At 40.0% G+C, this 21941-nt stretch overlaps 1 protein-coding gene across 1 annotated transcript in view; it reads left to right on the forward strand.

The window, feature by feature from the left end:
* The window catches only part of PIEZO2 (piezo-type mechanosensitive ion channel component 2), a 309432-nt gene that overhangs the window by 228383 nt on the left and 59108 nt on the right, over nucleotides 1–21941 (forward strand). Inside the window, exons 18-26 of the mRNA XM_014938745.1 lie at nucleotides 2608–2840; nucleotides 5813–5973; nucleotides 6915–7091; nucleotides 7270–7395; nucleotides 9294–9494; nucleotides 10946–11150; nucleotides 11294–11395; nucleotides 11857–12022; nucleotides 21673–21916. Coding sequence (XP_014794231.1) covers nucleotides 2608–2840; nucleotides 5813–5973; nucleotides 6915–7091; nucleotides 7270–7395; nucleotides 9294–9494; nucleotides 10946–11150; nucleotides 11294–11395; nucleotides 11857–12022; nucleotides 21673–21916 — 1615 coding nt within the window. The remainder of the gene's footprint in view (nucleotides 1–2607; nucleotides 2841–5812; nucleotides 5974–6914; nucleotides 7092–7269; nucleotides 7396–9293; nucleotides 9495–10945; nucleotides 11151–11293; nucleotides 11396–11856; nucleotides 12023–21672; nucleotides 21917–21941) is intronic.

Consider the following 21941-nt stretch of genomic DNA (forward strand, 5'->3'; position numbering starts at 1 on the left):
AAAAAAAAAAAAAAAAAAAAAGAGAAACAACAACCTAGCAATAAATAAAGAGGTTTAAGAAGAAAGACTTCAAGTACACTAACTTTTTAAATAATGGGCCTTGGGTCTTCTGAGCACACGGTCCCGTGCTCAAGCCTACTGATGCCAGTAGAACTAAGTGTAAGTACGTGCCAACATACTGAAAACTAAGCTCATCCTGAGGCTTTATCAGGTATATATATTGCATGTGTGCATCTTTATAATTACATCACCTTCTGGACCTCCCAGATACGGATGGGAGTTATATGAGCAAGAGAAAGATGAGTTCTTTCATACAAAATCCTATAGGGTTACTGTGTTTACACTCAGGTAAGTCTGTAAGTCCTCGATTTACACCAGTGTGAATGTAAGTTTTTCCATTATAAAAGTCAGTTGGGAAGATACCTCATTAAAATCAATGCAATCGCATGTGTGCAAAGCCTGTCTGATTGCATGGATACTTTAGTTTCATTGGGCATTGCCTTTTAAATGGGCTCTGATGATTTATTGTCACTGAGAATCTCCATGACATTTGAACTGAACTGAAAATTCATTCTCTCTTTATATGTGACCTTCCTGTCGGTGCATTATTAGAGTTTTAGATAGACATGCAAAGTTAGATTATGTCATTTTAGGCAAAATTATTGGTTTGTCATTTTACAGATATTTGAATATACTTTTAGTAAATATGCTAGCTTAAATATGCAAATAAAGTGTACGGGACAAAAAGCCCAATATTTAGTACAAAGCTACTGAATATATTGGTGAGTATAAGAGATTTTCAAATTACTGGACACACAGATTCATATCAGAATCCATGATGAAGGACTTTCATAGTCATTGTCATGAATGTATTTATTCATTGAGATTATTTGGTGCTTGGCTGCCTTCTTAAACTTCTACTTTTAAACTACCTTTTCTGCTTTTTGGTGAACGGTATCGTATTTCTACATCAGGATTGTTTAGACAAATTTCTGTAGTTTTTCCCTCCTTTGAGCCACGGAAGTTTCCATCTTGAAGAAACAGCAATTCCCAAGCATTTGAAAAATAATTCTGCTTGTTTGACTTTCTCATTAACTGCTTAGCCTATGATTTTATTTTTTTTAATGATCAGACAGATAAATCTAGATTTTTAGTTTCTTGAACTGTAAAAATCCTTGGTAAAATTGGCACAATTTCCTGTCTAAAAGTTACTCTGCCAGAATTTCACATCATGAAAAATAAATCTCTGAGATGGTACTGTAGCACACTAAAGCTGCTTGCATTAGTCCAGAAACAGTCTGGACTGAAAGTATGCTGAGTGTAGTAATTTCAATAGCATAACTAAATATTTAGTGGCCTGATCATATAGATATGCACTTGACAAAGGGAGACTTTATTGCAAGAAGTCATATTCAAAGGGACTGTGGCAGTAAGTGCTGTGCTCAGCAAAGCACAAAGGATCAGAGAATTAGGAAAAATGAATTTTCTGCAAATATGGGAGGTGAGTCCCAACAGCACAGCTGGGGTAAAAAAAAAGGGAACATCCGAAACCATAAGAGAGTGTCTCTTTTCTCAGTAAAGATGCATTCTGAATAAATCTCAGAAAAAGATGGCACCATGGCAATAGAGAAATGCCATTTCTGTGTTAAATCAGTTGTGTCACAGTTTTGGTAGTGTGAAAATTACTAATAGATTTAGTAAGAGACAGTTAGAAATCTAGGAAGAATTCTGCATGGGATGTAGAAAAGAGAGAGAGAATGAATGACACTATCAAAGACAGGCACGATAAAATATATTGAAGTCACAGCCATGGAATTTTTGTTGTCCTTGGTTCCTAAACTTATAGCTGGAGGAAAATTTGCAAATTCCTTGGCTTCCCAGCTGCACCTTTGAATTGGAAGAAGGTGGAAATGCGTTTACAGTCAGTATCAGTCAGATACTTGCAACCATTCAGCTGCATTACTGACAGCATGGTACAGCACTGACCATGTTTGGCACTGGTGTAAATAGGTTGTCCCCTTTCCATCTGTGCTGCAATTCCATGTTTCTTTATAGAAGCGCCCTGTGAATGTCATGATGGCATGCTCTTGGCATCAGAAGGCTTCTGCAGATGGAGTAGAAGAATGCTTTATGACTTGTGACATAGCATGACATACTTGTCGATGACCCTTCTGTAACCCCTCTGTTCTCATCTCCCTTTTTCTTTCTGTTCCAATTACTTTGAGCAGCCTCAAGAAAAAAATACCAAACCACCAAAATGAGTAAGTCCCCTATGAAGTCATGAAATGTTTCCTCTTAAAAAATGTCATTTCATGCTTCTACATCTTAAACTCTGACCATTTTCTCCAGTGGGGAAAATGTCAAGTTTAAGTGTCAATACCACTCATTACTAACTAACCATTAGTATCTGAGTGAGAAGTAGTTACTAATACATTCCAACTCAATTTGCAGTGTGTGTTAGGAGAAAGTACCAGAATCATTAACTTTTCCACCTCTAAGGCATTTTCCATGAACGGGTTTTTTTTTTCTAATTACACATCTTGAAAAAGAAAAAGACTGCAATGTCATTATTGCTCAGTTTGCTGACATGCTACTATTTACCAACAGACTGGTGCACCAAGATGGAAGCCTGCCTGACATAACTATGATGAATTTAACAGCCAGCCGAGAAAAGGAAGAGGATAAAATACTGGGAGAGGCTGGTGAGAAAAGAATGGAAGAGCCAGAGGGGGAGGGAGGGAAAGGGAGGGTCAAAAAAGGAAAAGAAGAAGAAAAAGAAGATGAGGACAAAGAAGATGATGATGATGAAGACAATGAATCACAGGAAGAAGAAACTACAGGTAAGCTCTGCAGATTGCAAATTTTGCCTTCCTCAGCCTTACTTAACAGTGGAAACACATGGTTCATTCTTGGTCATCCCTGCTCACTTCAGTCATCAGTTTTTCCTTCTGATTTTACATACAGTCTTTGCCAAAAGAACCTGAATTGAGCAGATGACTACTTGTCAATTATTCAACAGGGTACAGCCTCTTCTAGGGAAAAATCATACTGTTTCTGTAGTTTGTTGAGAGGATGAAAACAAAAGAAACCCCACCTCTTTCTTCTAGGTGGTATGGGTAGGATTAATAGGAGGTTACTCCAAATCCTAAGAACTCCTTTAGAGTGAAATCTCTTTATAACAAAGAAAATAAACATACATATTTAATCTCTGATACTGCACGCTTTCAAGGCACTCCACTCCAGAAGTCCCAATGGCTTTGCTTCATTATTCATGTGCACATTAGTGTCATACTTTTCACTTCTGAATATGAAATGTGTAATTGATGCCAGATGAACATAAAAATGATTAAGGGCAGACATGGGTAAGGCTGATGTTGTCATCCTTGATATTGCTAGGATGAACTCCTAACATGAATTATTTCCATAACTTGGTTTGTAATATGAGCCATGAGTGAAATGCAGGGAAGAGCATTTAACGCCCAAGGAAGCTGTATTGTTTGGAAATGGCCTTACCACAGATTTAGTTGCTCATGCCAATATTCACAGGACTGTGACACATAAATTGGGACAGGGTCTTTGTCAAGGCAAAATGGCACCACATTTGTCGTTGCTGCCTCAGGGAAGCTGAGCTGAAACTATTTACCTTTCCTGGCTTAGATAGCTTCCCTCACAGGGGTGTTCATGGGCCATGGAAACCTTTCTGCTCTCACGCAGTCTATGAGGGATGACAAGTTTGTTGCACTCTAGCCATCCCTGTGTGCTGGAAGGGCTTGGGGACAGAGGTCAGCTGGTGGAGGCTGCCCTGTCCAGCTGGTGGAGGTTTCCCTGCAAGCAGGGAAGTGGGGAGCTGCAACCTTCTCCATGGGGCTCCTTCTGCACTGCATTGAGTGGGGCTTTGCATGAGATGCTGCTTGACATGTGTGATCCACCTTTAAGCTGTACATGCATTTATTTCTACAAAAGAGGTATATCATTTTTATATAGCCATGTGGCTGGAGTTATGACATTATTTTAACGTGTTCAAGTGTGCAGACTTTATTACACAATGTTGTACAATTTTTAATGAATGCAGTCAGGTTTATATTTTATCCCCTGTGCATGTGGTGCCTTGACCTGCTAGACAGAGTTCGCTACCGTACCTTACTTGCCTGCTCCATGTAACTGGCACTGTCTGGATAGATCTTGCATGGTGGCAACACTACAAATTAAAATAAGTGCAATGAAAGAATGAGTGAGAACATCTACTTCTATAAATAAAGACTTTCCTTAAATACACTCATTATGCCTATAAAACTGCATGTGTAAGATCAGAGTTCTATAGCTTAAATAATTTGTCAGTTTAATTATGTACTCATGGAATTTACATCACAGCATTTTTATTAGGATTTTCTAAGTTGTGGTTGGAGAAAAAGGGCAGAAGAGAAAAAAAAATGGAATTTGGTTGTCAGGTATTCCAGAAGTCTGCTTTTTCACACAAGTGTGCATGTATTCTTCACACAAATAAGCACAGGATAACCATCTTGGTTTGCTCTATATTTAAAATAACCAGATAAGTCAAAATAATTACATACGGAATTATATATGCATAATATATTTACAATTTATTTAATAATATATATTACAATATATATAATATGTTTGTAATATATAATAATATATATTACAATATATTTATAATTTATACATAATTATACACAGAATATATAATATAATATATACTTATAACTCCTTTACATTTTTACCAGCTTAGACAGAGATGTATTTTGGTGTCACTTGCAAATGTTTCCATCTCTGATGTTAACTGTAAAAATTTTCTCACAGCATGCAAAATCCTTCCTAACCTCTGCAGTGCTTCTGAAACCCCTAATACAGTGTGAAGACTTTATACTAATATACACCAGCTTTATAGCCAGCCCACAAGCAATGATGGCACTTAGAGAGCACTATTCAGCATATGTGTTGCCATATGTACTCGTATGTAATAGATGTTCCCATATGCCTGGGGGTATTATTTGGGAGGATGGCTTTTTTAGCAAAATACTGTCTGTGAAGGGATACTTTCACTCAACTTCAAGATCTGAACTCCCTAAAGCTCCTTTTTCACTCCCTTTTCAACTAAGAGAAATATTCAACTGGACTGCAGTTGAATATTTCAACTTGCCTGTTTTAGATGTCTGTCCTGGGATGGACAAATCACACTCTAGGAGGGTGTGCTGTTTGCGACACAGTTTAGATAACTCTGAGCTATGAAGACATCTATAGTATAGCTGTCTAAAGCCATGTGACAAGAGTCCTACTTCCAGTGTGCATGGATCTCTTCCAGGTTGGCTGAAAAGCTTTCTGGATAGTAGTAGTCTGTGCTTTCTGAAAACAGACTAGTTCCATAGCTTCCAAACATCAAACAAAATCCTATTCGTTCTGAGCTGGATAAGGGCCAGGGCTGCAGTGTCACAGATCTAGTCCCTGAATGGGATCCCTAAGCTTAGGTTCAAAGACACTGGAGGAAAATGAAGTCCAAGAAGGGCTCTGCTAGAGATGAATAAAAGCAGAATTGGCAAGGGAAGCCACCACCAATTTTGAAGTGGGGAATCCTTTTAGTGAACATGGGTCAAAATGGAGAACACCATAGCTAAGTGGGCATCAACCCCGTTTGTTGTGGTTAACCACTGAACCAGACCATTAACCTTCTTCTTGTCTTAATCTAAGACCTGGAAGAAAAGTAGAAAACTCATTGTTGTCTGTTAGAGCATTCCTTTTTACAGAGACCTTCTGCTTTTCTCCTCCCAATGGTTCTGCTTGAACATCTCTGCAGACTTAAGGAACAAGTGGCATCTGGTGATTGACCGCCTTACAGTGCTGTTTTTGAAATTCCTGGAGTATTTTCATAAGATGCAAGTCTTTGTGTGGTGGCTGTTGGAGCTGCATATCATCAAAATTGTTTCCTCTTACATCATCTGGGTCACAGTGAAAGAGGCAAGTAAATACTCTGTCAAAATCTCACCTGTGGTGGAGGCTTGTCAGCATCACCTTGTCACCCAAGTGAAGGGAGGTGCCTTCCTCATGTCAGACTTCACTGAAATTGTGGGATCCAGCCGGATTTGTCAGCTGCTGGGGACCTACCTTGGCATCTTCTTCCACAGTGGTAGTCTATCTATCTGCCTAGATATTCTCAGCCCTCCCCTTTTCTCCACCTATTAAGGTTTATTAGTCTTAAATCTTTGAACTCAAGAAACATAATCCTTCCCCTGCTCAAGCTGGCTGTGGGCATCCTGCAGGGATGGAGGATGTAGAAAAGGGTTGCGAAGGAACATCTAGGAAAATTACTTAAACTGGGTCTGGTGCCAAAGAAACAGAAACATGGAACTACACCTAAAGAAAAGGGAGCAACACCTTTAGCTGTGCCTTTGGTGTGGACAGTGTGAGTTCTCTACCTGACATAGCCATTCCTTGAACAGGATAGTAGGACAGGATTCACTAAAAAAAAACCAAAATGAAAAATGATTTTCTCACATCTTTTTGGGGGAAGTGGCAAAGAGGATGAAGGTGGGTTCCACAGACACAAATCTGTATCATCTCTTCTTTGTTTCATGTGTACTAAAGCAGCAGAACCAGCATGTGGTTCCTTTGTATTTCATGTCTGTTTGTAGGGTGGGTATGCAGTTTTGTGGGTCTAATAGTATTAATATTAAGTAGGAGACAAAGTTCTTCCTAAACTGACTATTAAGTTTTTCCTGCCTCACTTACCACTTTGTGTTTTTGTGAATATTGTTGTAAATGTTTTTCAGTATTTTTCTCACAGTTTCTCTATGTCTCTTTCTTTTGAGTGATTTTTTTTTAATTACTATGGAAAAGGTCAGACTTTCTCAGTTCTCTTTTTACTCCATGTAATTTCCATACTGTTTTTGTGTTTTCAGGTGTCTCTGTTTAACTTTGTGTTTTTAATTGCCTGGGCTCTTGCTTTGCCATATGCTCAGTTTCGCCCATTGGCATCAAGTATCTGCACTGTTTGGACATGTGTGATTATTGTCTGCAAAATGTTGTACCAGCTCACATCTATTGATCCCAGCACTTTTTCCAGTAACTGTACATTGGTGAGTACAAGTGCATATTAAAAAGATTTGACTGCTGCCTTCTTCAATGAAGAAGAGCAAAAGGAAGCATATCAAGTACTGAAAACTACAGTTCACCTGATGTATTATCGTTGATTTATCATTCCCACCCCAAGCAGCCTTAAACTTATGTTTATAAACTGTTGCATTTTCTTTTTAGCCAGGAGAGAATGAAACTAAGGTCAATTTAGAAGAACTCAAAACCTCAGTCCTCTACAGTGGACCGGTTGATCCTGCAGAGTGGGTTGGATTGCGGAAGTCTTATCCCCTGCTTGTGTACTTAAGGGTAACTTCTTTAATTTCCTGTATTGAGTTTTTCTCTTATTTGTAATGAAATTAGCAATTTCTTTGAAATAAATCATCTGCCACACAAAAAAAAAGTGTAATGCAAGCCATTGATAATAGGGAAGTACAGAGGCGAAGAGACAGCAGAAAGCCATGTCTGTTACACAGGACATTTCCAAAAGGGATCCAGTATCAATTAAGATAATCTGCTAATAGAAGTATGGCTTTCTAACTCTACCATCTGTTAAAAGCACTCTCAGAAATATGATATTTAAGAACTCTAAGTAATTAAGAGGTACATAGCTTTCAGGTACCAAAGGACTGATGGGTCTAATTGGAGTAATTCCCTTGAATGACAGTATATGCTATAAGCAGGTAATTTTTTTAAGTGCTTACTCCTTAGCCACAGCTTAGAAAATATAATGAGTTAAGGGAATAATTCATTCAGACAGGAGTAAATGGATGTCTTTTGTTTTTCTTCTTGTTTTCAGTTGACGCCTGTGAGCCATATTTTATTATTCCTGTCCTGATTAAAAAACCCTACTTACAATAAAAACGTGCCAACTCCTGGGGCAAACCTTGCATGTCTCTTCTTAATTTAAAGAATCTCCAAAATTTTGTATAACACAGTTTAAGGTTGTCAGAAATTTGTTGACTGAACAACAGCAAGTTTTGGTTTAACCAGATTCATTCCTCATTTCTTCCCTGAGAGCTTACCTCCATGTGCTACACGTAGGGAAGGCCTGCCAAGCTCTGGTGGTCAACATATCAGGCCCTGGAAGTGCCTCTGCCTTTCAGTCCCTTGGCCAGGCACCTCTCACAGTTAGGAATATATGCAGGGAGGAGCAAATACTGACCCAAGAATTCTGCATGGAGAGTGAAGTTGGCCTAGTCATGTCTGGCTTGATGCTATGAGCCTTACAGCTATTAATACTGTCTATAAATACAGATAAATTGTTCTAGAAAGGTTTTCACTGAGTTAGCAAATAAAATGTCTCCTCTACATAGAGAAATTCAGGCCAGTGCTAGACCTGAAGGTCCCAAGCTTTGAGTCTTGGTGTAATTCTGTTATGCCCCTTTAATAACAGATACTCAAAATGTCTACGGTGTTGAAGTGAGAAGCCGATCTATAGTACATTGTGTAACATTCTCCCCAACAAGAATAGGAAGCCCAAAGAAAGCAAGGGAAAATAACTTGTCAAGAAAAATCACCAAACCCAAACCAAAATAAAAAGCAACAGTGGTGTCTGTGTCAGGAAATTCTTGTCCCAAATATTTCTCAGTGAACAGAGATCTAGAAATTGCCACTTCACCTCCAGTTATGGCTTCCTTAAGGGACTTTATCTGAGCTGGTCTTTTCAACCAACTTTTGGAGTTGGTTAATGCCTTTCTTCTAATAAGCACAGGGCAGATCTTCTTTCTGAGAGTAAAAAACACCAAAACACTTTAGAGCTGCTCAAGACTGCATCCCAGGGAGCCTGGCTTTGGGACAGAAAGAGCTCTGCCTGAGTGAAGACTGGCAGATAGACTGTGTATTTAAAAGAGTATCCAGGACATATTTCCACTAGCCAGCATCCTTGAAGTTTTAGGAAGTTAGTGCTTGCCAGCTGAACCTGCAGATGACTTTGTGTACCTTTATATCCTCTGTATTATTTAATTAATATCTTTAAATGTATCTTCTGAATGTCAGTATGTTTCATCAAAACCCAAGAAGTAGTAGAAACCTTACTTTGCTTCAATGATAGTATCTGGGAATAGGTGCCGGTTCATCCTGGAGCGTGGAAGTGCTCAGTGGTAACATTTGTTTAAGTATTCATGGGTTTATATTTATTGGAAAATTTTCTAGTTTCTTGTGGTATTTGATTTTTAGTCATATTTTTCTGATTGTGTCTCCCATAGAATAACTTACTGATGCTGGCTATTCTGGCTTTTGAAGTTACAATCTATCGTCATCAAGAGTACTACAGGTGTCGAAATAACCTTACCACACCCGTGGCTAAAACCATTTTCCATGATATTACAAGAGCACATCTGGATGATGGACTGGTAAACTGTGTCAAGTATTTCATAAACTATTTCTTCTACAAGTTTGGTTTGGAGGTAAATCACCATATATTAATTTTCTTTAGACTATCATTCCAATCTTTTTGATTGTGTCATTTTTAAATACTAGCTTGAAAGATGATTGACAGCTGGATGCTTCTTAGTCATCACTCATGTCAGACCTTGCCACAGTTGCTATCTATCTGCTAGTAGTGGTTTTCCTCTTGCTTTTCTGTGTATGTCTTATTTGTAACAACAAAAGGGAAAACAGATGGGACAAGGGACAGTCAACTGAGGCATACCCTCTCATGCACACACACAGAGGGAACCAGGGACTGCAGGAGCAAAAGAAGAAAGCAAGGGCTAGCTGTCTCTATTTAAACATTTCTAAGATTCTTTTGCCTCTGGCTGCACAAATGCATCCTTTTTTTTTCATACTTGTTACCATAGCTGTTAGTGACCTGCAGGAGCAAGAGCTCCACCAAAAATTATTACTGCTTTGTGCCACTGGTGTAAGACAAAGTTCTTTCTTCAAAGAACTTTTCTGTAGACAAGAAACACACAGAGAATTAGAAGAGGCAGGTGCAAAGGAGTGAAGGTATTTTTCTGGAGATCCATGATTTACCCTATTTATCATTTATTTATTATTATTTAATCATAATGATGCTTTTGGTCTATCTATTAAAGACTACTACCCCTTGCTATCAGTAAACATAGTAAACTGTTCACAGCCAGTCTGAGGATTAAGAATGAGTGAAAATTAAAATTAATCAAGCTATTTCCTTTGGGAAATAAATTTAACCTCATCCTAACCTGAGGAGAGAGAAAATCAGAATAGTGAAGTATATTAAATATATGATTCACTATGAATTATTCACCAAGTTTGAAAACTTGCTTCATGACACTGTGCAAAGGGATTATTTTAAGTGGAGCCAGAGAACAGAAATGCTCTGGGATGCAGAGCCTTTAGAATAATGGAGAACTAAAGTTGCCTTTCAGCAATTTACTGGATTTGTCTGTAGCCCATAGAAGTTATATGGTCTAAATCCCTTTTCTTTTTGTCTGGTTCCCATGTGAAGATATGCTTCTGTTGTTGTTATTCTTAATGGTTCCTTTTCTTTTTCACATCTGTAAGTGCTATCAGAATATATGGCTGCGTAGTATGTGCTTTGCTTGGCAACAGTTCAACACTTCACATATAGGCTACCGTGACAACACTTTCCATTCTATATCTTTAGATATTTCATAGTGGAAACCTGCTTTAGTGCTGTATTCACCTAGATGACACTCATAGAAGAGTATTGAAAAGTTGGGATGTTGGCATGGGATGGGGAAGGTTGCTGTTGGAGCGATACGAACCATTTTATCATGGTGGTTTGCACAGGGTTTCTGCAGTCAGCCCCAGAACATGTCCAAGCATTCTGTCAGTATCCAGAATAGTTTATCATTGTTGCATTGACTGACCATCAGGTTGCAAATGCTCTTATGTTTCTTTACTTCTTTTCCAGACTTGTTTTCTTCTATCGGTGAACATAATTGGTCAACGAATGGATTTTTATGCCATGATTCATGCCTTCTGGCTGATTGCTGTATTGTATCGACGCAGAAGAAAAGCTATTGCAGAGATCTGGCCAAAGTACTGCTGTTTTCTGGCATGCATCTTTACATTCCAGTACTTCCTTTGCATTGGCATCCCACCTGCTCCTTGTAAAGGTAAGGACACTTAGCCTTTATGGACAATTACTGCTGCTTGCTTTTACAGAAAAGTGCTGGAAAACTGATAAGTTTTCAGAAGAAAAGGATGAAGTAATTGTTATAAAGTACTGATTGCATTTTTGCGTGCTTCTGTCATGCAGACTATCCATGGAGAAGTGGTAATGCCAACTTCAACTCCAACATCATAAAGTGGTTATACTTTCCAGACTTCATTGTGAGACCAAACCCTGTCTTCCTTGTCTGTAAGTATTTTAACGCATAGTTATGAAGTGTTTACGTGTCCTTTGTTTAAAACATCTGTACAGTGTAATTTGAAGCCAGCCTTTTATTTACTCTTCAGTAGCAAGTTGACATATTCTATGGGAGATGAATATTAAGTGTGGCTTTGTATGTAGTAAAAAAATTCAAGTAACTAGTAATTTCTCCATCTTTTTTTTCCGGATACCATTTTTAACAAAGTGGCATCAAAAAGTATGAGTTGTTTCCCCTTTTCTAATTTATTTCTCAATAAAAAACAGAAGATGACAGGCAAAACCCGAAAATACATTAATGAATTTCAATTGGTGTTAAATGCATTGAAAATAGTACAGTCTTGGAAGTTCAAAGTGTGGGAAAACATTCTGGTAACTACATTGTATCACCAGCATTCCTTATATCTAACGTAATGACTGAATTTGTCCTTTCAATCACTGCTTTCTCGTAGATGATTTCATGTTGCTGCTGTGTGCATCCTTACAAAGGCAGACATTTGAGGATGAAAATAAAGCTGCAGTTCGTATTATGGCTGGAGACAATGTGGAAATTTGCATGAATCTTGATGCAGCATCTTTTAGTCAGCATAATCCTGTTCCTGACTTCATTCACTGCCGGTAAGACTGAATCTTAAACACTTGGAAAATATAGCACTTCCTTTTTGTAAAGTTTTCTGATGTGAAAGTAACTCTCACAGCTTCCAATTTTACTTGGAATTCATATTCAAATATTAATGTATGTTCCCATCTCATAACACACCTTTCACTGCTGTATGAGACAGCAGATAGTTGGCTTCTGGGTAATCAGCTTCTGGTTTAGAAGAGGGAAGATGAAAACAGGTCTTCCTAACTCTGCTGATTGTTTTAAGAGCTCCCCAGAGGGATGTTCAGTGATAAATGATACCTCCGTATTCTCAGCTGCATCAGAAGAAGTGTGGGCAGCAGATTGAGGCAGATGATTGTTCCCCTCTACTCCACTCTGGTGAGACCCCACCTGGAGTACCATGTCCAGCTGTGGGGCCCCCAGCATACAACATAAGAAGGACATGGACCAGTTGGAGCAAGTCCAGAGGAGGGCCAGGAAGATGATGAGAGGGCTGAAGCACCTCTCCTATGAGGACAGGCTGAGAGAGCTGGGGCTGTTCAGCCTGGAGAAAAGGAGGCTCCGAGGAAACCTTATAGCAGCCTTCCAGTACCTCAAGGGGGCCTACAAGAAAGCTGGAGAGGGTCTTTTTACAAGAACATGTAGTGATAGGACAAGAAGTAATGTCTTTAAACTGAAAGAATGTAGAATTAGATTAGATAGAAGGAAGAAATTTGTCACCACTATGAGGGTGGTGAGACACCGGAACAGGTTGCCCAGAGAGGTGGTAGATGCCCCATCCCTGGAAACATTCAAGGCCAGGCTGGATGGGGCTTTGAGTAACCTGCTCTAGTGGGAGGTGCCTATGCCTATGGCAGGAGGTTGGAAGAAGATGATCTTCAAGGTCCCTTCCAACCCAAACCATCCTATGATTCTATGAAATTTGCCCGAAAGCATGTATACCCTCCGTGAATGGCCTGTGGGGCAGTATGTATGGTGGACTTTAGCACTCAGGTGGCTTCCCCAAAACACGGCACAGTAGCAAGAATCCATTGTAGTCTGAACTTGCACATGTCGTCACAAAGTCAGTCATGTCCTGATGAGTTGTTGTCTAAGTACAATCAAAATAATACTCTAATATAGAGACTGTCCTTTGTGCTATTTCATCTAAGCACAAAAACTATAAAGTGTCTTGGAAGGACAACTGACATGTCTCCCTGTTTCTCAATATTGCATGTAAGGTTGTTCAAGAAGGTGAACAATATGAAAAGGGGACAGAGTCTGAGGCAGTCTCTTCTGGATGGAATTCAAAAAATAGAGCCATTCCTATGTGATCATTGCAGCAAACACAGATTAGTTCAGCTCTTCTGAATTGTGCTGGGCATACTCTTAACTGAAGTTGTCTCTGAAAGTTTGATGCAGTATTACAAGAATAAATAGGAAGAGCAGGATTTCTTAGCTATTGTGTTTTGTCAGACTAGGTGTTTGGTGAATGCACATTACCAACAGATGTCTGAGTGTGAAAGGAAAAAAAATTGAAACAATGTCTAGCAAAATCTCCCTTTTGCTGATAAACTTCTATTTATTTTACAAGAGAAGTGATGGCCAAATCTATCTTGAAATAGCTTTGAAGAGGAGACCATTGAAACACATCCAATTGGCTCATTTGTCCAGAAATTTATAGTCACTTCTGGGTTGAAGAGTTCTCCCCCTTGAGTATTTCCAATCTACATAGTGGACCCAGTTCTCTACATCCAGTAAAATAAGCAGAAAGAGAGGGATTGTAATGTCTGTTTAAAATGCTCCAGCAAGTGGGGATGCTTTCCAATAGACACCTGCCAAACTGGGCTTGGTTAAGAGGAACATGTAGGGGAGCGTTGCCTGAGTTTTTTTCTTGCCACTGTAGCGTTGTCCGTCTTAGCAACAGCAGTTGCATCAGGCACACTGATGTGATTGGTCACTAGCAAAGACCATCACTGGTGACATGGTTGCTGGCACAAATGAAAAATCAAATTTTCCCTCTTTAGTCCAGAAAAAAAAATGAAAAAAAAAAATCACTAACGATGAGAATGTGTTTTAAGGCTATCTTCGGGAGGGCAAAAGAGGCAAGAAAATCACTGCTTTTTATATAGCCACTTTTGGCACCTTTTCAAAGTTCCCTGGAACCTGATAGGTATTTCTGGTTATCTGTAGAAGGTATTCCCAAATGGCCAAGCATGAAAAGTTTGAAGCACAGGGGATGTTCTTTGAAGATTTTGGATAGGAATCAGAGTCAGGTTTATAATGGAAAGCAAAGTCCAAGCTGAACTAGGCTGCTGCCTCTCCACAATCCTTTGGGTTAAGTCCTGTGTTTTGGTTCGTATGCGTGGTACGGATCAGCTTGAAGTCATTGGTGGCATCGCATCTATTTAAGCACACTGCTTGGCATGTGCTGACCAATTAGACCTACGTATAGGTGATTAACAATATGAAACCATTTAAATGGGAGTTTGCAACTTGTATTAAGCAGTAGGTAATATTGCTGGTGGAGAGTACAAAAAGCCCTAGAAAATCAGAGTCCCATTGGTAGTGGTGAGCTGAACAACTAAACTGGGATCACTTTTTAATTGTTCCAGCTAAATATAGAAATCTGTGCGACTATTTCATGTGATCGTTTTATGTTGTGTGAATAAGTAGAATGAAAAGAACAAGGCAGAGAAAGAAACAGAACAGGGACATTTTTTGTTTGAAAAATCCATCAAATGAATAGAAAACCTATTAATTTCAGGAACAGAGGGAATTCCTGTTTATGATATTCTTTCTTGTAGATGCTTGGGCAGGTAAGCTGTAACTGCTTTTTTTTTTCATTTGTACAGTTAGCTTCCTAAATCTGTAATGGGAACATACTTGTAGAAGGGTGTATATAGGTATAAACAGACCTTGCTTTAGTATGAGCTGCGTAATGTATCTTGTGTTGTTGATGAGGTCTTTCCTTTCTTTGAGCCCTTAAGTACCTCCTTCAATGCTTTCACTAAAATACAGATTTTCCCAGGCTTTAGATGATGTTATTTTTGAGAGGTTGCACTGTGTATATGCAATCTTAAATGCCTAATTTGCTTCAAAGAAGCACCAGAGAATGACTGGACAGTCTCTTAGAGTGACTGAATCTTTTATTAGGGATTATAAATCTTTAAAAAGAAGGACTTTCAAGCTCTGGAGAATTCACTGAAGATATACCTCAGAAGAAAATGTATGTATCTGGCCTCCATCCAAGACAATTTGGAACTGAAAGGACTTTGTCTAAAAACATTTCTTGCACTTTGCCACAGAACTTTCAGAATGGTCTAAATATTTAGTAATATGGACAAGAAGTTGCTTCAAAGCTTATCCAAGCAAGTGAAACGAGAAATGGCATTTCTGCAGAAGTCGGTCAGAAAGAACCAAACAAATAAGCGGAGAGAACCTGGTTATGAATACATTACAAAACAAAAAAAAAAGTTAGCGCTTAGTATTCATTTATTTTCTGAAAAGCCTGATGTGAATTTACTGCCACATAAAAGAAGTGGCTGTTGTGGACTGAAGCACCCTTTCTAATGTGTCTCTTCCCTCGAGAGGATGCCAGTTGGTCCCTGTTCTAGTAGGCATGGATAAAAAGCTTTTAACTGTGGCAGAAAAAGAACATTTTTCCAAATCCTTAATTTTCTTCTCTCTGGAGAAATACTTGAGCTCAACAATGATAAATACAGTCTAAGGAAGAGATTTCCTGAAATTTCCACCCCCAGATTTCTCAGGGGATATGTGCTTGACCCCCAGGGAGAGCACAAGCAAAGGCCTTTGGAACAGAAATAAAAATGAAGAACAGAAGTAGGAACTTTTAAAATTAAACAGGATTTAAAATTACTTCACTGAGGATAATCCTTTCCCACAGTTTATAATGCTGGAAAATCCTTGTTTCAGTTCCCAAGCAGTTTTCAGATGTTCTTCTCAATGTTAACAGGGAAAAAAATTGGGATTGTAATCTACTTTTTTCATTTTAAGAAAAGAAACAATATTAACAGCCAATCATTGAACTGTCCCCCTTAGTACCTGCAGCCTGGGAACCATCACCAGGTGAGTCAGGTGAAGTCCCTCAAAGCAGCTGTAATCCATTTCTTGGAACTACAGTTCTTCTAACTTAAGTTAGTGAGAGAGGATCTGCAAATCATCATTACAGGCTTCCTGTCGTATTTGTTGTATAAAGCAGATAAATATTTTCTTGCTAATAAAATGACCCTCAAAAAACCACAGCTTTGGATTTGGGAATTTTTAAAGCAGATAGAAGCAGGAAGGACGGACCTTACTGGTAAGAGGGGGAGAGTCCTGGGAGAGAGCTTGACAAAAAAATAGTAGGGGATAAGACCTAGAGAATCCACAACACTAAATTTGAAGAAGTCTATTCAAGTAAGGCAGCTAATTTTCAGAAGGTTCGGTGTTGCTATTGGCAAAGGGAAAATTAATGAAGTTGCTTTCTGAAGGCTGAAATGCAGCTGCAGTGCTTTGGGGATGGAGGCTTGGTGAGCAATTAACAATGGTGTGGTTAAAAGGGGAAACGAACTGTGATGTAGGGTCGCACAGGCTGCTACACACGTCAGGAATAGGAGATAGGGAAGAGAGGAAAGAAAGAAGAAATTTGAGGAATAGAGGTCACCTACAGAATGCCCGTATATAGGGATAATATGCATGGAGGAGAGGAAGAGGGCAGTCATCAGAAGAGGGCTGTGGGAAGAGCTTTGGGGTTATGTGGAGATGGGTAGCCCCACTCAAAGCAAAACAGGTGGCTGACAAGGGAATGCAATGCAGCAAAATAACAGCAGGTCCTCCAGCATGAAGAAGCATTGAGTTGTATGGGTCAGTGCAACAGCACAATCGGCTTTCACCACTGTGTAAGCAGATGTTTATTCTTTCCCTGAACTTCAAAGTGCTGCCTGAGGACAAACACCTCTCCTCAAAGGGGCTTCTCACTGCAGCATCAGCACCTCCCGGCGCCTGCAAGAGAGAGCTGGACAGTAGACAGGCCACAGCCCAACACATCATTGAGCATGCTGGGAAAACAACTACACCTAGAGCGATCTTTTTGCAACAGGCTGGATTGTATTACAGTTAAAAATTAATACCTGTGGAAATAAAATATTGAAGCTATCATTATAAGACTACTAAAGCTTTAGTAAAGGAAAGCAGATCATTTGATATGGGGAGCCATCTGAGGTTACAATAGCTTTGATGGATGGGTGGAATGAACTTCAGACTTTATCTTCCTTGATTTTGAACAAAGTGATATGATAGGTTTTTCCAAAATGTTATCCAGAGTATCAGTGGGTTCTGCTAATGACACAGTTGGCAAATCAACATTTTTAAATTTTTCATTCATCTTCCATGTTTATTCTGTGTAATTTCTCATTCAGATGTTATCATGCTACAAAAAACGATAGTTTGATGCTCTTGGTGCACTGATGTAGTGGCTAATCTTCCTCAGATGTGTGGCTATATTCCTGTCCCCCAGCTACATGCTCTCACCTTTGCATTCATCACACCAGCAGTGGGTTGGCTCACAGGCTGAATGGGCAGAAAAGTATCCTTCTTCTGTCACAGAATCACAGAATTGTGGTGGTTGGAAGGGACTTCAGAGATCATCGAGTCCAACCACAAAAACAAACAAACAAACAAACAAACAAACAAAAAAAAACCCCACACCACCCACCACCTAAACACACAACAACAACCAAACCAAAAAAACCATCACCCACCCACTCAGCAGCCCACGACAAACCAATAATCTTGGGCACTAGAGCATGCCCTGAAGAAACATGTCTACACGTTTCTTAAATACCTCCAGGGATGGTGACTCCACCACCTCCCTGGGCAGCCCATTCCAATGCCTGATAACCCTTTCAGTAAAGAAATGTTTCCTAATATCTAACCTGAACTTCCCCTGGCGTAACTTGAAGCCATTGCCCCTTGTCCTGACATCTGTAACTTGGGAGAAGAGACCAACCCCCGTCTCTCTACAGCCTCCTTTCAGGTACTTGTACAGAGCTATAAGGTCGCCCCTCAGTCTCCTCTTCCCCAGACTGAACAACCCCAGCTCCCTCAGCCTCTCCTCGTAAGACTTGTGCTCCAGACCCCTCACCAGCTTCGTTGCCCTTCTCTGGACCTGCTCCAGCACCTCAATGTCCCTCTTGTGGTGGGGGGCCCAAAACTGGACACAGTACTCGAGGTGGGGTCTCACCAGTGCCGAGTACAGGGGGATGATCACTTCTCGGGCCCTACTCGCCACACTGTTCCTGATACAGGCCAGGATGCTGTTGGCCTTCTTGGCCACCTGGGCACACTGCTGGCTCATGTTCAGCCCACAGGCCACCAACACCCCCAGGTCCTTTTCTGTCAGGCAGCTCTCCAGCCACTCTGCCCCCAGCCTGTAGCGCTGCCTGGGGTTGTTGTGACCGAAGTGCAAGACCCTGCACTTGGCCTTATTGAACCTCATCCCGTTGGTCTCAGCCCATCCATCCAGCCTGTCGAGATCCCTCTGCAGAGCCTCTCTACCCTCCAGCAGATCAACACTCCCACCCAATTTGGTGTCGTCTGCAAATTTGCTGAGGGTGCACTCGATCCCCTCGTCCAGATCATTGATAAAGATGTTGAAGAGAACCGGCCCCAGTACTGAGCCCTGTGGGACACCACTCGTGACCGGTCGCCAACTGGACTTCGCTCCATTTACCACCACTCTCTGGGCTCGGCCCTCCGGCCAGTTTTTAACCCAGCGGAGTCCTCTCCCCCAGACTAATAGGCTTTTGAAAATTTGCTTCTTGAAACCAATTCAAAGAGGCAAAGCCAAAGAAGGGGCTGGAACACAGAGCTGAGGGGATGAAGGAGAGTGGGACTGTCCCCTTGGGAAGTAGCTGCTCAGATTTCCTAGGTGTATTGTCAAATACCACATCCTGAGGGTGGCCTCTCCTCTCTGTGACTGCATGTATTTAAAGACCACTTAGAAGATGAGGTCTGGAAGGTTTACATGGCATTAAACTAATGATCTGTGTGGTCTGCAGTGAAAGCATAAAATTATGGTATATGCTATCCAACACTAAGCATTTTCTGCTGTTTGTTGAAGAAGTTTCATACAGAAGGTAAGCACCCTTACTGACCTTCTGGGTTGTGTAGGGTCTGTTTAGCTGTCGGAGTGGCTTTTTGTTTCAGCCTTCCACTGTTGCATTGTAATCTCCAGAGCAAGGATCCGAAACTCCTCACTTCCAAACTTTCTGGGGTTTCAGGCAGCATTTAAAGATTTGCATCTGAGAATGTATCAAGTGATTTGAGAGACAGTATGTTGAGAACTCTGCCAAGACACATTTCATTCCTGCTCTTACAGCACTTGACCTACCTGTATCATTATAAACAATTAATGAAAATTAGGGGGATGTATGACTCCACACTGTAACAGACAAGGAGATTTCACATATTGCAACTGAAGGAAGCATGATTTCAGGAATATTTTTATCTACCTGAGACTACTTGAGTATAGTTCTGTCTATTGTGTTCAATGTGGCAGTGTTCTTAGGCCAGCACAGAGGTACCTGGGATGGTTGGTGATATTCATTTGTTAGGTGTGCCCTGGGTGACTTGTTCAAACACCATTTTGTAAGAATTCACTCCAAGGTGAATTCTTTGGAGCCATTTTTATGGTTAGGCTTGCTTGTAATTCCATATTTTTAGAAATCAGAAAGATTTCCATCAATAAGAATTACATCATTTGTCACTTGCCACAGTTGTATTGCCTCCTGCATTTTGAGATGCTTTTCTTTAAATCCTGTATTGTTGTTTGGTTGGTTTAGAGATGCCCAATGCTATTATATTTAATGTATCTTTTGAAAATGAGAAGAATTACCATATTTAATATTTTAGATGACTGCTTAAATGTAGCAAATGGTTAACGTTATACTGAAAAAATAGCTAAATTATTGTTTTCATATTCTCTGTAATTTCTGGAATTTTTAATCTGAGAGTGATATCTGCTGTTGGACTGCAACTCAACCACGTGTGTATGTTGGAAAGTTTGGATCCAGCCACCTCCAGTTGTCTTTAAGAGTCAGAGCCCATTTTTATTGAAGAGTATTAAAATATTTTTCTTTGTTTGATCAATTCAGTTCCATTGTGGACTTTTCTCAAAAGATGCTGATGCATTTTGTTGGTAGCAGAGGGCAAGATTTTTGAAATATTGCAATTGTTAGAGCAGTGTCAGGAAGGTGATCTCTTCCTAGCCATCCTGCACATCAGTAGTTATTATTAAAGGAACACCAAATATTGTGGTCATTTTTTTCTGGAGGAACAGTGAGAGCACCATTTCCAGTTCATATTAAGTTAGTGAAGACCCGTTCGGCTGATCTCTTCCACTTCTTTATTTTTCCCAGTGTGTATAGATTCTTTGTTAATGTTTTATCACCCCAAACCCAGTAACACCTCTTGAGCCTTGACATTTTTAGATTTCACAGGCAGTAGTCCATAAATTTCTTAAATGTTTGTGGGAAATAAACATAAAGGGGCTTTCTCATTACCTTTCGCTAAGTGCCTCTCTGGTTGGCCTCTGCAAGTGAAATGTATAATACAGGCCTATAAATGTAGGACTATAAATACATGCTCCTAGAAAGTTCTGAGCCTGAGAACATCAAGCAGCAGGGGCCTTTTTATGTGGCTTCATACAGTGCATTTAGTTCATTTACTCCTTACATGGTTTGGCTTAAGTATATGTGTACTCCTATAGTGCTGTCTCCCTGCCTGGTTTCCTGACAAATGTAGTTTCACAGTCTGGGTGAACAGACCCTGAAAACACAGTTACATCTGGAATCAAAATACTAAATGGGGGGAAACTAAGAATTAGTTGGTTTTGCAGTGTTTAGCTATATGTAGTATTCGGTATTACCTTTGGCAGATATTCTTATTTGAAAGCTCACTGAGTCAATATTAAGTAAAGATTTTAAGGAATCTGAAAATACCAAATTGTTCCTCACTCTTTCCCACTGTGGACCAGGCTGATTTCAGATAGCTCTGTCTTGTAGCTTCCTGGCAAGTTTTTCAGTAAATTTTTCACATTTACATTCTGTAGAAACCTTTTACCCCTCAAAACGTTTACAGTTGATCTTCATTGGGGAAAGATATTTTTAGCAGCTGTCTTTGAAAACCAGGCTTTTAACCAGACTGAATTCCCTAATAGTCATCAATAAATACAGAATTGTTAGCAGTGGAGAACTGTAGCTGGCTTTTGAAGGTAAATTTGCTATAGCATTGCTCAGACTTCTTAAAAGTTGATTTCGGATAGCTTTTAAATTGCCTATGTAGCATTGCCAGATAATATCACTCTATCGTGAAGACTGGTGAGAACATGTTTTTCCCCTCTTTTGTGACACAGGGCTTGACCCTGCATGATGCAAAGTGCCTTGAATGGGTGTGGCCAAGGTGCTTATTCACATGAATGAGTGAGAATTGAGTATATGAGCCAGACAGACCTGTGAGTGAGGTAGACCCCACTGACCTTGGTGTCGGTCTTAAGCAGGTGCTCGAATGCTGAAGTGGGATGAGAATGCTCAGCAGACCTTAGGCACAAGTGTTGGCCTAAGGAAGAGGAAAGGTTGCACTGCCCTCAGAAAATGGTAACTTTTTCTCCTTCTTTTACTTCCAGGTCCTATTTAGACATGTATAAGGTGATAATATTTAGTTACCTCTTCTGGTTTGTGCTTACTATAATCTTCATAACGGGAACCACGAGGATCAGCATATTCTGCATGGGCTACTTGGTAGCCTGCTTTTATTTCCTTCTTTTTGGTGGAGATCTGTTGCTGAAGCCCATCAAGAGCATTCTGCGTTACTGGGACTGGCTGATTGCCTACAATGTCTTCGTGATCACAATGAAGAACATCCTCTCAGTAAGTAGCTGCTGCCTCTCCTCTG

The sequence above is a fragment of the Calidris pugnax genome, unplaced genomic scaffold (assembly GCF_001431845.1).
Source record: "Calidris pugnax isolate Ruff unplaced genomic scaffold, ASM143184v1 scaffold13, whole genome shotgun sequence".
Classification (NCBI taxonomy): domain Eukaryota; kingdom Metazoa; phylum Chordata; class Aves; order Charadriiformes; family Scolopacidae; genus Calidris; species Calidris pugnax.